This window comes from Pelodiscus sinensis, chromosome 4 (genome assembly GCF_052426305.1).
Source record: "Pelodiscus sinensis isolate ZL-2025 chromosome 4, ASM5242630v1, whole genome shotgun sequence".
Classification (NCBI taxonomy): Eukaryota; Metazoa; Chordata; order Testudines; family Trionychidae; genus Pelodiscus; species Pelodiscus sinensis.
Window position 1 is genome coordinate 76,638,471 of NC_143055.1, and position 13,921 is coordinate 76,652,391.

A 13,921-nucleotide genomic window follows, 5' to 3' on the forward strand; every position below is an offset into this window, starting at 1 on the left:
TGAGTATCATTCTTGCCAATTGATTTTCTAATTTCTTTTTAAAAACAGTAGCTTTTCTTTCAATCTAACTATTCTTGCTACCTTAAGAAAAAAAAGTCTTCTACTGTGTAAACAAGACCAGACTGTTACATGGAGTGGGTGGTGATGCTATGCTGATGGTGTGTCTCTCCTCTGAGCTGGCTTAGACACCTCTGTAACCATCTGCTTAACGAGACAGTGCCAGTCCTGACAGACCAATTCACATCTATGTATGTACAGCTTTTCTTCCTACTGAGCAAAAATACTCACCCTTCTTTTCTTTGAGGGAAACACTCCTACCAATTTCTTCCTTAACTTATACATTTATATTACTGAAATACTGCATAAGATGAGAACCACATGAGTTAACGTTGCAAAGGCAGAGTATCACAAAATATCCCTCCATTCTTGCTGCTTTGTAGGAGAGAAGGGCAGGGGAATGTTCCTGCAATGGAACTGATGAGCAGAAACCTAGCTTACTGGCAAGGGAACTAACTGCTCAACAGATCTACAAGTTTGGGTAGATTTGCTGTAACCGGGATTATCCAAATTCTACTCCACTAGTTGGTCAAAACTTGAATTTGCTCAATCACTGTGCTAAAGGCTTTGCTTTCCATCAAATGGGAAAAAAGAAACAGATACCTGACCGAGCAATGCCGCTGTCTCTGTCCTCATTTTGCCCTCTGCTAGGCATATCAACGGGTGTGCTGTGTGCTAAAGTAAACAGATTAGACCAACAAAAACATCAGATGCCTCATACTGATGGTTAAACAAAGTTTATGTTTAAAGGCCACACAACAGCAAATTGACATCCAGTGGAGTTAATTTAAGCAATAGCTATACCCATAGTGTGTGGACAGAAAGAAAAAAAAAATAGCATTCGAAGAGATGATGACAAACAATATTTCAATAGTGAACACTAGTGGAGTGATCACCTGTTTTTATTTTAGGCTAAAATACCTTTTAAGTACCTACAGGAAGCTGAACGTTATTTTATACACACTGAAAAGTCATACAGCTGAGAATTAGGCTCTTGAAAGAGTCTCAGGTGGAATTACCAAAAACGGAAGCACCTGAAATTGCTAGTGATGCTTAAAAATCCAGATTTAGTTTATTTTTGTAGTGTCACAGGCATTGAACAGGCTAACAATACTTTATATGGGTAGCCGAGAATCAGGTTGTTTTTTTTTTTTTTTAAAGTAACCACGGTGCTTGCAAGTTTCCAACTTATCATTAAGTGAACACTCAGTGCACTGAAGATCAGCAGTCAGTGGTGTTAGTACATGCTCACTTAACTTCTGAAGCATGCAAGATTTGTAGGGAAATTAAGTAACTTTTCATTTTTGCAATCAACGTGATCAATTATAGCGAAGGTTCACCCCACAGGATGAGTCATCACGCCTGTAAAAGGTTCTTTTCATATGTAAAGTAGGCTAACTGCTATTTTTGAATTTAAAATAATATTGTAAAATCAAAAAGCTTAAAAGCCTCCTAGATTCAATTCAATGGTATCTTGAAAAGTTGCCATCAAGCAAAAAAATTCCACAGGTCAAAAGATATTGGAGGAAAGCAAAAAGATAAAAGAAGCAAAAGGGAACTGCACACCAGCAAGAGACCATCTGTAGACCAGGAAACATAAATCCTCTTAGAAACACAAAGGCTCATTTATTATTAAATACACTTTACATTGGGCAGTTTCTTTAATGTGAACGTTTGTGGTAAGGGAGGGAAGAACAGGAAGCAATTTATTGCAGCCAGGTACTTCAAGAAGGCTTGAGTCACAATATAAAGCCAGTATGTGCCTATAAAGCCAATATAAAGCTAATATGTAAAATATCTCCTCTATCACTTCAGCCCTGTGTTTCTAGAGTGTAATTATGGACCTTTTGCCAAGATTCAGAAGGCACTAGATTATTGTGGGTGGGTCACACTGTGCTCAGCATTCCACACAAACCTGCAAAGAAAGAAGCACTCCGGATGAGCCGGAGGGGAACTCCTTCAGATACACCCTGCAGCATTTTGCTGCTATACAGCTGTAACACACCTAAGAAGAGCAAGGCAGAGATAGTGCAAGACAAAAAACAAACAAAAACAATTAAAGACAATGTATGGAAAATAGTTTAAAAAAAGAACAAACACAAAACAGATGGTGTCATCAGGAAAAGATTGTTTAAAATAAATATTATTTACCTAGATTACTTCCACTGCGACAGCTGCCCAAACCATTTTGATTAGAGCTCAACTTTCCCACATTGGGATCTTGGTTGATGTATTCAAAGCTATCTTGCAAGCTAAAAAGGGAGAAATATCAAGGTTTCTAAGGAAGTGGACAGAATAGCTTCCACTAATATCAAACTACATTTTGTTTATTTGCTTTGTTTTGTAAATCTAACCATCAAGTTCATGGATTAGCAGCTACTCCTATATTATAATAGATATAAGAATAGAAAACAGAACATGGAGGACTACAAATTTTAAGACTGTACCTTTTGGAATTAACTACCTTTCCATGTCTGGTCACTGCTCTCAGCGATTTTGAAGGGTAGGGGGAAATGGAGAAAAAAAAAAACACGGAGCTATTTATGAAGGAGAGAGAAAGCAGGAGTAGAAAAATACATGCACACTTTCCTTATTATATTAAAGAGGTAACTTGTTGAGTGGGGAAAGGTGTCACGGAAGATAGAAACCCAAGTTCTTTGAATGTTTAATCCAGGCCTCTTAACTGTGAGTTTCACCCACTGCTCATCCAGAGGCACATGTAAAGAATTTAAGGGCACGTCTACACAGCAATTCAACACTCACTCCGGGCTTGGGTCATTTGACTGGCCCACGGGGCTTGGGTTGCAGGGTTGTAAAACTGCTGTGCAGATGTTTGGGTTTGGACTGGGAGTACAGACTCTAGGGTCCCCAAAAGGGTGGAGGGTCCCAGAGCCTGGGTTCCAGTCTGACCATCTACACTGTACGTTTTAGCTCTGCAGTCTAACCGCACGAGCCCAAGTCAGCTTATCTAGGTAAGTTGCTGCCATGTTGCAAATCATATCCCAGTGTAGATGTGCCCTGAACGATCCCATTCCCCACTCGCCTACATGGGACAGCTAAAGCTCAGCATGTGAATATAACTCATGAACACTCCCTTTCACTCACTGCCAGCAGAGATTTGGTCATTTGGTCTGAGAAGCCCTCCAGTTTTATACAGACCAATTGTACGAGGAGTGACAGAAGAACTCTAAAATGAGAAATGGGGGAAAAAGAGACCGGAAACAACTTAACTTACTTATTTGTGCTGCCACTGAAGCTTCCCACTCTGGCTGAGAACACTTTACTTATCATAAGCTGCGGAGGAGAGCTGAAAGGATAAACAATTATCATCATCTTAGTGACTCAACAGTTCCAATACTTTCTCCTTCCCCGTTTCTAAGCATTTGGCAACATGAAATAATCCTAGAAGAGGAAACAACTCACCGTATATAGTGGATTTTCAAGGTAGAGCCTTTGTAACTCATTGCCACTGAGCCAAACATCATTTCTCCAAGCATGTTGACATCAGAGGCTGGTCTGGTATACTATAAAAAGAGAGTAAAAGAAGCAAATCAAAACCTATTGCATCAGTTTAGTGTGGTGCTCACCACTACTGAATTTTGAATGTGAAACACACGTAAACTGCTTCCTAGTGAAGAGCAGCATATACCAAGAGGTGTTTGAACAATGTGGACTTCCAATTACAGTGCATGCTACATTTAGTTCATCAGGGAGGCCCAACAGTTCCTATTTTAATCAGCTCTCCCAAATACATGCAATGAAGAAATCCACACAGAGTCTTTGCAGCTGGGCCAGACAAGTAATTTTATATCTCCTTCCCACATCCCTGTGCTGTAGGATGTTGCTTGAGAAATACTGCAAGTCTGAAAAGTCTGGACCCTTAGGCTATGTCTAGACTACGCAGAAGATTCGAAAGAGGATATGCAAATTCTGCAGGAATTTGCATATCTTCTTTCGATCTCACTTTAGAAAGCGGAGCTTTCAAAAGTGAAATTAATCGGGACCCAGCTTTTTTGCCAAACCCCCCCTTTTTCGAAAAGCCACGTAAACCTCATTTTTTGAGGAAAAGCTCCACTTTCAAAAGTGAGACTGGAATTTGCATATCCTCTTTCAAATCTTCCGAGTAATCTAGACATAGCCTCACATGTTACTTTAATATTGAAAAAATCTTTTCTTGTCTAAATTAACTAATTTTGATAGCAAGATATACTTAGAATGACAATTTTAAAATAAACAAAATAAGTCCCGTTTCTTATTACATTCCAGAGTTTCTACAAACAGAAAGAGGATCCTCTCACTGGGTATGTCTAGACTACAGAGTTTTTCCAGGATACTGGAGTTATCCCAGAAAAAAAAAACAAAAAAAACTCTGCCATGTCCAAGGAATGAGTCTGCTCTTCCTACATTTTTTTCGGAAGAGCAGTCATATTTTTTCAGCATCCCTGTATACCTCATTTTATGAGGAAGAAGGGGTGTTCTGAAAAAGGTTTTTCCCCCCTCGCATTTGGCCCAGTGTAGATGGGCCAAATGTCAGAAAAGTCTCTTCTGAGAAAAGAAGCAGAAAAAGATACACAAATTGCAGTTCATGATTTGCGTATCTTTTTCCGGAAGAACTGTGTCGTCTAGATATAGCCCGTATGTATAAGTATCTTAACTGTGATATGAACTCTCTTGCATTTCAACACCAGGATACATTTTTTCTTCCCACATACTACTACTATTTTTTTTTTTAAAACAAAGCCAATCAAATAAATTCTCTCTCGTCTCTTATAGGAAAGTGGTTTGCCTGGTTTGGAGATTCACACAAACCGAAAATTCATTTTTCCGAGCCTTGAATGTTGCTGGTTTTTTCCATCGGTACCCTAGAAACTCACCTGTGGGCTTTAGGAGACTGGGAAAGTGGCTAAAGGCAACAGATCTTGCTCTGTGGAAATTGCAGCCTTTCTCTAAGTTTAAAAAGTATTAGGGGAACAGCCACACTAGAGCATTTGCAGGTATAGCTGGGCCATTATAAGGTGTCTAATGTAGCTGCTCCATGCAGAGAGAGAGAGAGAAAGCTCCAATTGGCTTAAGTACTTCAGCCCCAATGAGCAGCTGAAGATACATCAGTGAAGAAACTCTCCCCCTAACAGATATTTAAATCCCTGCTTCATGACATCCATACCAGCACTTATGTTGGTATAACTTATGTCACTTATCGGGGAGTGATTTATTCTCCTTCTCACCAAGGGTGTGTCTACACTACACCTCTCTGTCGACAGAGATGTAGATTAAGAATGTCGAAATTGCTAATGAAGCAGGGATTTAAATATCCTGTGCCTCATTAGCATAAACATGGCCACCGCTATTTTTTGAAACGGAGCTTTTTTGAAAAAACGCAGTCTAGATGCGGATCTGTTGAAAATAAACCCTTTTTCAACAGATCCTGTATTCCTCGAAAAATGAGGTTTACAGGATCTGTCAAAAAAGGGTTTATTTTTGACAGATCTGTGTCTAGACTGCTGGTTTTTTCCAAAAAAGTGCCGTTTTGAAAAAAAGCGACAGCCATGTTTATGTTAATGAGGTGGGGGATATTTAAATCCCCGCTTCATTAGCAATTTCGATGTGCTTGATTTGCATCCCTCTGTCGACAGAGGGATGCAGTCTAGACGTAGCCCAAGTGACGAACTATGCTGACATAAGCTATAGTATAGACCAGTGTTTCTCAATCAGTGGTACGAGTACCCTTTGAGGTACTTGAGAAAAGTATGGCGGGGTACATCTACACAACTGAAATTTGGAGAAAACTGAATTTTTTGTTTTACGTTTCACAGCGCTTTATTATTTTTGTACTTTTTACACCCAAAAATTTCATTGCCTGCCTGGCTACGATTAAGTTGTTTAAACAAATGTGTTGCAATGGTAGAAAAAAAATTGTGTGTGTCAAAAAAACTGTAGGTACTGGGGGTATTTTTTTTAGAGGGGTACTTTATAAAAAGGGTTGAGAAACACTGGTATAGAGCAGTGTTTCTCAAAGGGGTCTGCAGACCCACTCAGAGAACTGCTACCTGGGCCTCTCTGGTTTGTTTATTTACTGGCTCTGCAGCCACGGACCCTTGCAGCTCGCATTGGCTGTGGTTCTCCATTTGCAGCCAAGGGGAACCATGGTAAGCAGCGTGACCCAGGCTGCCACTTCCTGTGGCACCCCTTGACTGCATACAGCGAACTGCAGCCAATGGAAGCAGCAAGGATCCATGGTTGTGGAGCCGGTAAGTAAACAAACTGGAGAGGCCCAGTAGCAGTTCTCTCAGGGTGTGTCTAGACTACAGGGATTTTGAGAAAAGTGGCCTTTTTTCGAAAAATCTTTACCTGTGTCTAGACTGCTGCCACGTTCTTTTGAAAGTAAATCAAAAGAACACGGCAGTTTTTTTCAACCATGGAAAACCTCGTTTTACAAGGAATAACGCCTTTTTTCGAAAAAAGACGCTATATAATGCAAACTGTGCTTTTTCGAAAGAGAGCATCCAGACTGCCTGGGTGCTCTTTCGAAAAAGCGGCTTGCTTTTTCAAAAGTACTGGTTGTAGTCTAGACGCACTTTTTCAAAAGATACTTTCAAAAAAGCTTCTTTCAAAAGAGGCTTGCAGTCTAGACGTAGCCTCAGAATGGGTCTGCAAACCACTTTAGAAACACAGGCACAGACACAGCTTCAGAGGCAGGCTTCTAGGAAAAAAAATAAAAGCAGAATATGCCCTTTTTGAAGCAAAAATGAACATTAAAAAGTCACTTCCAACAGAAACTTTTTTTAAGCCTATTATTAAGGTAGCATCTAAGGGAAAGTCTACACAGGAAAAAACCCACCAACACAAACCACCACAACAGCAAGTCTCAAAGTCTGAGTCATCTTACTCAGTGCACATAGTGTGCATGCTCCTGCTTGCTCTGGAGAACCTCCTTCCTCACCAGTTCTCATGGCCCATGCTCCAGCTGGAGCCCATAATATCTACATTGCTATTTTTAGCCTCACAGCAGGAGAATGAGTCAGTTGACCCAGGCTCTGAGCTGGCTGCTGCTGCTGCTACTGGGTTGTGGGATTTTTTTTTTGGATGCATAAATGTACCCTAATATTACCAGAACTAAAAGGCAGAAGAAATATACCTTATCTACCCTCCAAAACCAACACGTTTTATATAAGGTCTAATTTTCTTTTTATAATTGACAGTATTTTGTTTAGTCAGTTGCACCATTTCCTCAACATGGGATGCTCAGCACATAAGAACCTTATCCTATGCTCAAGTTTCGTAATTTGTTAATACGACAGTAGTCACACTGAGTGGGGTGTGACTAGTCATATGCTTTAAATCTTCACAGGAACTTTGCCTCAGTTTCCCCTGTTTATAAGGGACTTGAAAATATTTAGTCTTTTTTTTTAAGATGACGACTAGATTTCACATTGACAGGATCCATTTAAAATCCTTCCCATAAACCGGGGTGGGCAATAATTTTTGATGGGGGGGGCACTCCAAGGTTTTGGAAAGTGGTCAAGGGCTGCACTTTTCTATGGAGGAGGTGTGGGGTTTGGAACGGAGACTGGGTGTAGAAGAGAACTCACAGTAGAGAGCTGGAGTTCAGGAGAGAGTGAGGGTTCTGAGAGAGAGTTTGAGTGAGGAGGGGGTTGTGACCTGGGGCAGGGGCTTAGGTGACAGGGTCAAGGAGGGGGTATGGGTGAAGGACAGGATTCTGACTTGGTGGATGGATGCAGAAGTGGGGCTGTGATGGGGTGAGACCCGCCTGCCCCCCTGAAACGGGTCCACCCCGTACTGACCCCGCGATTGCCCTCTCGCTCATGGGGGCAACACCGCAGGAGCTAACCGCTTGCAGGCTGTGTAGCGCCGCGGCTCTGCAGCTGAGCGGCTGGTCGGCAGCCGTTGCCCAGCAACGCGGATCGCACGGCCACAGGGCAATGGCGGCTGGAAGTGATGGCAGGGGCGGAAGTGACATCAGACGCCTGGGAGGAAGGGCAAGGAGAAGGGGGATAAAAGCCCCAAGGGAATTGGCAAAGGGGGGGGAGAGAGACAGGAGAGAGACAGGGGAGGGGGAAGACAGCTATAAGATAGGTGCGAAGGAGGCAGGGTGGAAGCAGCCCAGGGCAGGGCACGGAGCCGGCACACCGGTGGGTTAAGGGTATGTACCCCCTCCGGTGGGACAGGTCCAGGAGACTCTGTTTTTAGGGCCCTGGGCTGGGGTCTGGGAGTGAGGGTGGGCCCAGACCCCGCACTCCACACACCCAGCGGAACATACTTTTAAAAGCGGCTACCAATCAGTAGCTAGGGAGCAGAAAAGACAAGCGGGAGAGAAGGGGGTGGGACCAGACCCCCACAGGGGCGCAAAGGGTTTGTGTTACGATCTGGAGCAGGAGATTGGTATACAAAAGGGAGTACATGGTAGGAGAGGGGGTATGGATGCAGTAGAGGATTCAGGCCAGGAGGGGGGGGGGGGTGCAGGTTCTGGCAGGGAGTTGGTACCTGGGGTGGAGAGGAGGGAGGTACAAAGGGTTTGATGATACCTGAGGCACGGAGGGATTGAGAGCCAGATGCAGGCTTTCACGGAGAAGCACTCACCTAGACTGACTCCCTGTCTGCTGTAGCCTGCTCAAAGAGGCTGGCTGCTGGGGCCATGTGCCTCTCTGCGCCATGGGACAGGGCCAGCCAACGGGAGCTGTGATGATTGTGCTGGGGGCAGAGGTAGCACTCAAGTCATCGCCAAACAAGGGGGTGCACAGAGGCTCACTGGCTGCTTTGAGTGACCTAGAGCTGGGTATTTGCCTGCCCCTGCCAGAATCAGTTGGGTTCAACCACTCTTGAAATTATTAACATTGCTCTTGCAATGGAGGACTGAGACAAACACTATTTTCTAGGCCAAGAACATGGATAGCCATAGAGCACTTATATACTTTAAACATTTCTAAGCTGCAGTTATAACTATTTTAACATATAAGTTCAGAAAAACTGAACTGTGAAAATTATAAAAAAAAAACACTGAAAGCTTAGGAACTGCTCAATTTATGTAACACTTTACTTATAAAACACCCTTTTGCCTCAACATAAGGAGGGAAAGAAATGCAGTTCATATCCCCAGCATCAGTTTTTTATTTGACACATTACAAATTCTACTTAAGATCACAAATGTGTTTAAATATTTCAACACAAAGTTAGTATCTTTAGTCCTTCAGTGAAAATCTATATATAGATTTGCATAGATGTGTGACCGTTACCTGGTACTTTGGAAGCTGGTCCTTGACATGCTGTGTGCAGCCCCCTGATGGACCACGGAAAGAAATACTATTGGTCCCACTGCTTGCATGGCAGCACCTGGCAGAAGCCTTTCCTGGAGCATCTTCTACTATTTTCTGTCGGAAAAGGTTGATGGTGAATGTACGTTTAACAAACACAAAGATCTGTTTCTCTAGCTGCACCCCTGTGATTTTTGTTCAGAAGATACTGGAACAATTTGAAAGATTGTATTTGTTGATTTAAAAAAAAACAACCAACAATCCACGTCACATTAGTAACTCTGGCTTTCAAGAGAAAGAGGAAAGTGGTGCCCAAGAGAACAGAAGTGTGGGATTATTCTTGAGCTTAGTCTGCCAATGAATTATGCTTTTTTATTATAGAAATAAATGGCACACACAGTATATAAATACTCTGCTTCTTCAATAATCATGATCCTGGCCAAAGTAATTTGTCACAAATCTATCTACAGCAAATGGGTCTTTTTTTCCCTGCTAGAAAGTTATAGAAAACTAGGAGTGAGCTGTAGTCTATAACAGTTTGCTAACACTTATGCAAATAAATCATTTTATAAGCTGCTTTCTATGAAATTGCATGGTGTTGTTTCCGCTTCACAAATTAACAGCAGATTTCTTCAACAGAACAAGCAGCAAAATACAAATAGTGAATAATTAGCAGGGATATTAGAATGAATAATCATTTGTGTAGAAGCTTAAAAACAAACCCCTGGCTGAATACTTAGTATGTAATAGTCACCTGTCAGTAACTGCACTGCCAACTCCTCAAGTTTACTCTCAAATCAGTGTATTGTTGGCTTGCTCTGTTTGTCAGTTTTTAATACAGACTCTTAATCTTCTACTGTTGCATGCTGTTTACATGGGTAATATTTACCACTAAGGAAAAAAGTATTTAGCTTTTTAAATAAAAATTTAAAATAGAAGTTCTTGCATGCAGAGTTGCCAATTTAGAAACAATATTTAAAAAACACAAACACCTTTTTAGCTATCCATCAAAAGGGCTAGTTTGCCTAGAATAAATGCTTACAAAGGACTCATTTGGTTACATCTAAGCTAGAAACAGGGGTATATGAAATACTGTGCTCTCATACAAATATCTATGGTAGTTTTCATCAAGCAAGCATGATAAAAACAGTAGTGTAGCAGGGCTGGCATGGGCTGTATGGACTAACTACCTTAAGTATACATACCCAAGGGGTTCAGGAAGGCTAGACCATGTTGCCGTTTGCTGCCACCTGTGTTGCCCCAACTACACAACTATTTTTAGAGGGCTAACTTGATGACAGCTACAGTGGGTATTTCTATACCATCTGGGACTTAACCCCCACCTCTAAGCATAGACATACTCTGAAAATCTTTTGGTCTCTTAAACTACTAGTATTGCAATAAATGACAAGAGGTCTCGGTCAGGAAGTCATTGTATAGGGTAGTAGACACGAATACCAATGAATCAACAATCTCTGGCAGTGTCACATTAAAGAAATGCCCTATGGAGTAACTACATCAATGTACACATGCTTCACTGATGCAAAGTAGGGTTTATTGGATTAAGTTGCATCTGTGTACATTTTGCTTTATATCCACGTATTAGGAGTTTGCACTAAAATAGTTATATCTGGATTTCCTTAATGTGGAGAAGTCTTTAGCAGATGCCAAGAGAAGAGAAAAACAGGTGGATAGAAAAGAGATAACAGACATTGTTGTATTTGATGCAATAAGCAGCACATCCATTATCTCGCCAACTGCTTTGCATTCCAGATCATGGAAAAAAGGGTGTGTCTACACTACCCCGCTAGTTCGAACTAGCAGGGGTAATGTAGTCATCCGCAATTGCAAATGAAGCCCGGGATTTCCTCATTCCACGAGGAGTACAGCTAGCTCGGATTAGAAGCCTAATCCGAACTAGCTAGTTCGTGCCGCGTGTAGCCGCGCGGCACGGGGTTCGAACTAGCCGGCATTTAAAAATGGCGCCGGCCGGCTTTATGCAAATGAAGCCCGGGAAATTCAAATCCCGGGCTTCATTTGCAATTGCGGATGACTACATTACCCCTGCTAGTTCGAACTAGCGGGGTAGTGTAGACATACCCAAAGAGATTATAAAAGGGATATAATAAAATTGGAAGCTAAATATTGCACCTCATCTTTTTTTTTAAAAAAAAAAATGCAGTGTTGTTATCAAGTAAACATCTTGATTGTTAAGTGAAGCACCACTTTGGTAGAGTTATAAAACCAAGAAAATGGGAATTTAAGACATGAGCGTGGGTGGGGCTCTTCTGGGTCATTTCCAGAGACAACCCAGAAGTGCTCTCATAATTCTAGAGAGCAGAAATGTGTTTGACTTAGAGATGTAAGCAACTAGTTGACTATCCAATAAGCAAAAGCTTATCAGATAATCGACACACTAGTCAACTAGTCACTCCTCCCTCTTGCTGCCTCTATCAGAAAGAGGCAGATATGGAGGGGGGGGGGGGATAGGAGAGGGTACTGGGGAGGAAGTTGGCTTAAAAGCCAGTTTCTCCCAGCTCCATGGGAAGGGGCAAGGGCACAGCGGTGGCGTTCCAACTTTGAACTGTACACAAGTCCCCGCTGGGGTTCTTGTACATTTCAAAGATGGAATGCCGCGCTAGTCCATATTGACTAACTGAATGGTCAATGGTAATCCCATTGACTATTCGATTAGTTAATCAAAATTTAACACCCCTAGTTTGACTACAGAAGTGGCACACGCAAGTCCTCTTACTATCAATTATAAAAATAACCAGACATGTGTAGAGGATTTTGTTGTTTTTTTCTACATGGGGCTGACTGGTCTTTCATATTTTACCGCATATTTGCATTCCTTTTGTGCTGCTTTTGCTTGGCACTGCATTTATGTAACTGCTGCTAATCTAATCCCCAATGTGACTATCATTAGGTGGTTACAAATGCACAAATGTTAGTAGTCATGTGCTTGACACAAGCTCTTGACAAAAATGGCCTTAATATAAAAAAAAGTGTTCTGTTCTAGGTTATCCACAGGAATAGCAAGAGAATAACACATTAAATATACTACAGCACAATTAATCACACATTTCAATACCCTTGTTAAATTGAAGATAATCTGCCTGGGTTTCTCAGATATGCATACTGAAAGGTAAAACTGCTTTAAATCTGTATTTTGTCTTTATATGAGAAGAAGCTCCCTAATCTTTTGCTCCAGGCTTGATCTCGTTCCAAACTGAAGTCAAAAGGAAGTTTGTCATAGAAAAATGGATGCAGGTTTGGGCCCTAGCCTGGAAATCTGGAAAATTCAAGTGCATCAAATGTTAATTAGATAATTTCAAAGCCATACATAGTTTTTGACAGTCAATTCTGAATATTTAAGATGTAAGTGGCTACTTTCACGAATAGGAAATAAGATGGCACAGAATTTGGTGCAGGATGTTTTGAACACACAAAAGGAGAATCTCTCTCCATGAAAGGACAATATTTTTAAATGGAAATTTATGCTTCATACATTAACTTGTTTAAAATGTTTATGCCTCTAAGAGGACCAAAATAGGTTTACATAACTGTAAATGCACCTCATTTTTCTAAAAGTAAATGCAACATGGTGCATCAACCCCTTAGATATACAGCACTGACCTTGGTACTGGGACTCATGACAGAAAAAACTGGATTAGTATAGGCCACTCTGACCTATTTACCCACTTAACTAGATGATCTGTCATGCGCATCATGTGTGCCGTACTTATGTGGGTTAAGCCAATATGTGATACTCACTGAAGCTTAATTTAAATAGAGGTTCAGATGGCTGTGTTCAAACTTTTTCATGAGAGCCATTTCCACAATGCACTGCTATTTAAGTCTACACTATAGCTAGCATTACATATTGACTGTACCAGTTAACATATTCCAATTAGCAGTATTAGCTGTGATTTGAAATCTATCCAATAGATTTGTTTTGTAACAAAATAAAGTTTCAGGGTAGTCCACGCTTAAAACACTGCAGCTTCTCCTTTCAGTGTAAGATGAAGAAATGAACACTGTCTTTTTAAAATTATTTACCTTGAGGGCAAGAGAACAAAAAAAATATAATCAAAGGATAACAGTGTACTATAGTGTTTCATACCTGAGCTGCCGCCTCATCAACTTTACGAACTGCTTTGGAATCAAACAAGACTTGTCTGCCTCTTCTCTCACAATCCTGGTAAACTATCAGGCGGATTTCATTCAAGTCAAAGTCTGAGCAGGGCCAGCTGCAGATTGCAAATACAGTCAGAAATTATATTCTCTCCAGAAAACTAAAGGGATTTAATAAGTGAAGAAAGTATGTACCATCAGTTAGATCTTTTGCACAATGCCGGCGGGAACCAAACTGAAATTTCAAAACAGCATCCGGAGGAGGATTTCAGAGATGTGCTGAGTGAGCACCCATGATTTGAAAATGAAAAAGTCATGTTATTACAGCGAAGCGCATGTAGGGAGGCAGTACAGCTATAGAAGCAGCAGCATAGTCTTCCCTGCAAGGATTTTAAACCTTTTTTATACATTCTTGTGCTAGTGACATATTGTCAGATCTCAGTTATCCTCATATACTA

General features: G+C 41.2%; 2 protein-coding genes across 6 annotated transcripts in view; one reads left to right on the plus strand and one right to left on the minus strand.

Moving 5' to 3' along the window:
* Positions 1–13,921, plus strand: part of SPMIP2 (sperm microtubule inner protein 2) — a 104,441-nt gene that overhangs the window by 87,394 nt on the left and 3,126 nt on the right. The window lies entirely within an intron of this gene.
* Positions 1–13,921, minus strand: part of FNIP2 (folliculin interacting protein 2) — a 73,093-nt gene that overhangs the window by 30,052 nt on the left and 29,120 nt on the right. For 3 of the 5 annotated variants that reach the window (XM_014572962.4, XM_006121870.5, XM_014572967.4), the window contains exons 2-8: positions 13,453–13,579; positions 9,309–9,443; positions 3,481–3,581; positions 3,293–3,364; positions 2,209–2,309; positions 1,973–2,062; positions 661–732 (exon numbers count right to left, since the gene is read on the minus strand). In XM_014572962.4, coding sequence (XP_014428448.3) covers positions 661–732; positions 1,973–2,062; positions 2,209–2,309; positions 3,293–3,364; positions 3,481–3,581; positions 9,309–9,443; positions 13,453–13,579 — 698 coding nt within the window. The remainder of the gene's footprint in view (positions 1–660; positions 733–1,972; positions 2,063–2,208; positions 2,310–3,292; positions 3,365–3,480; positions 3,582–9,308; positions 9,444–13,452; positions 13,580–13,921) is intronic. The other 2 variants (XM_006121871.5, XM_014572963.4) reach the window with 1 other exon arrangement.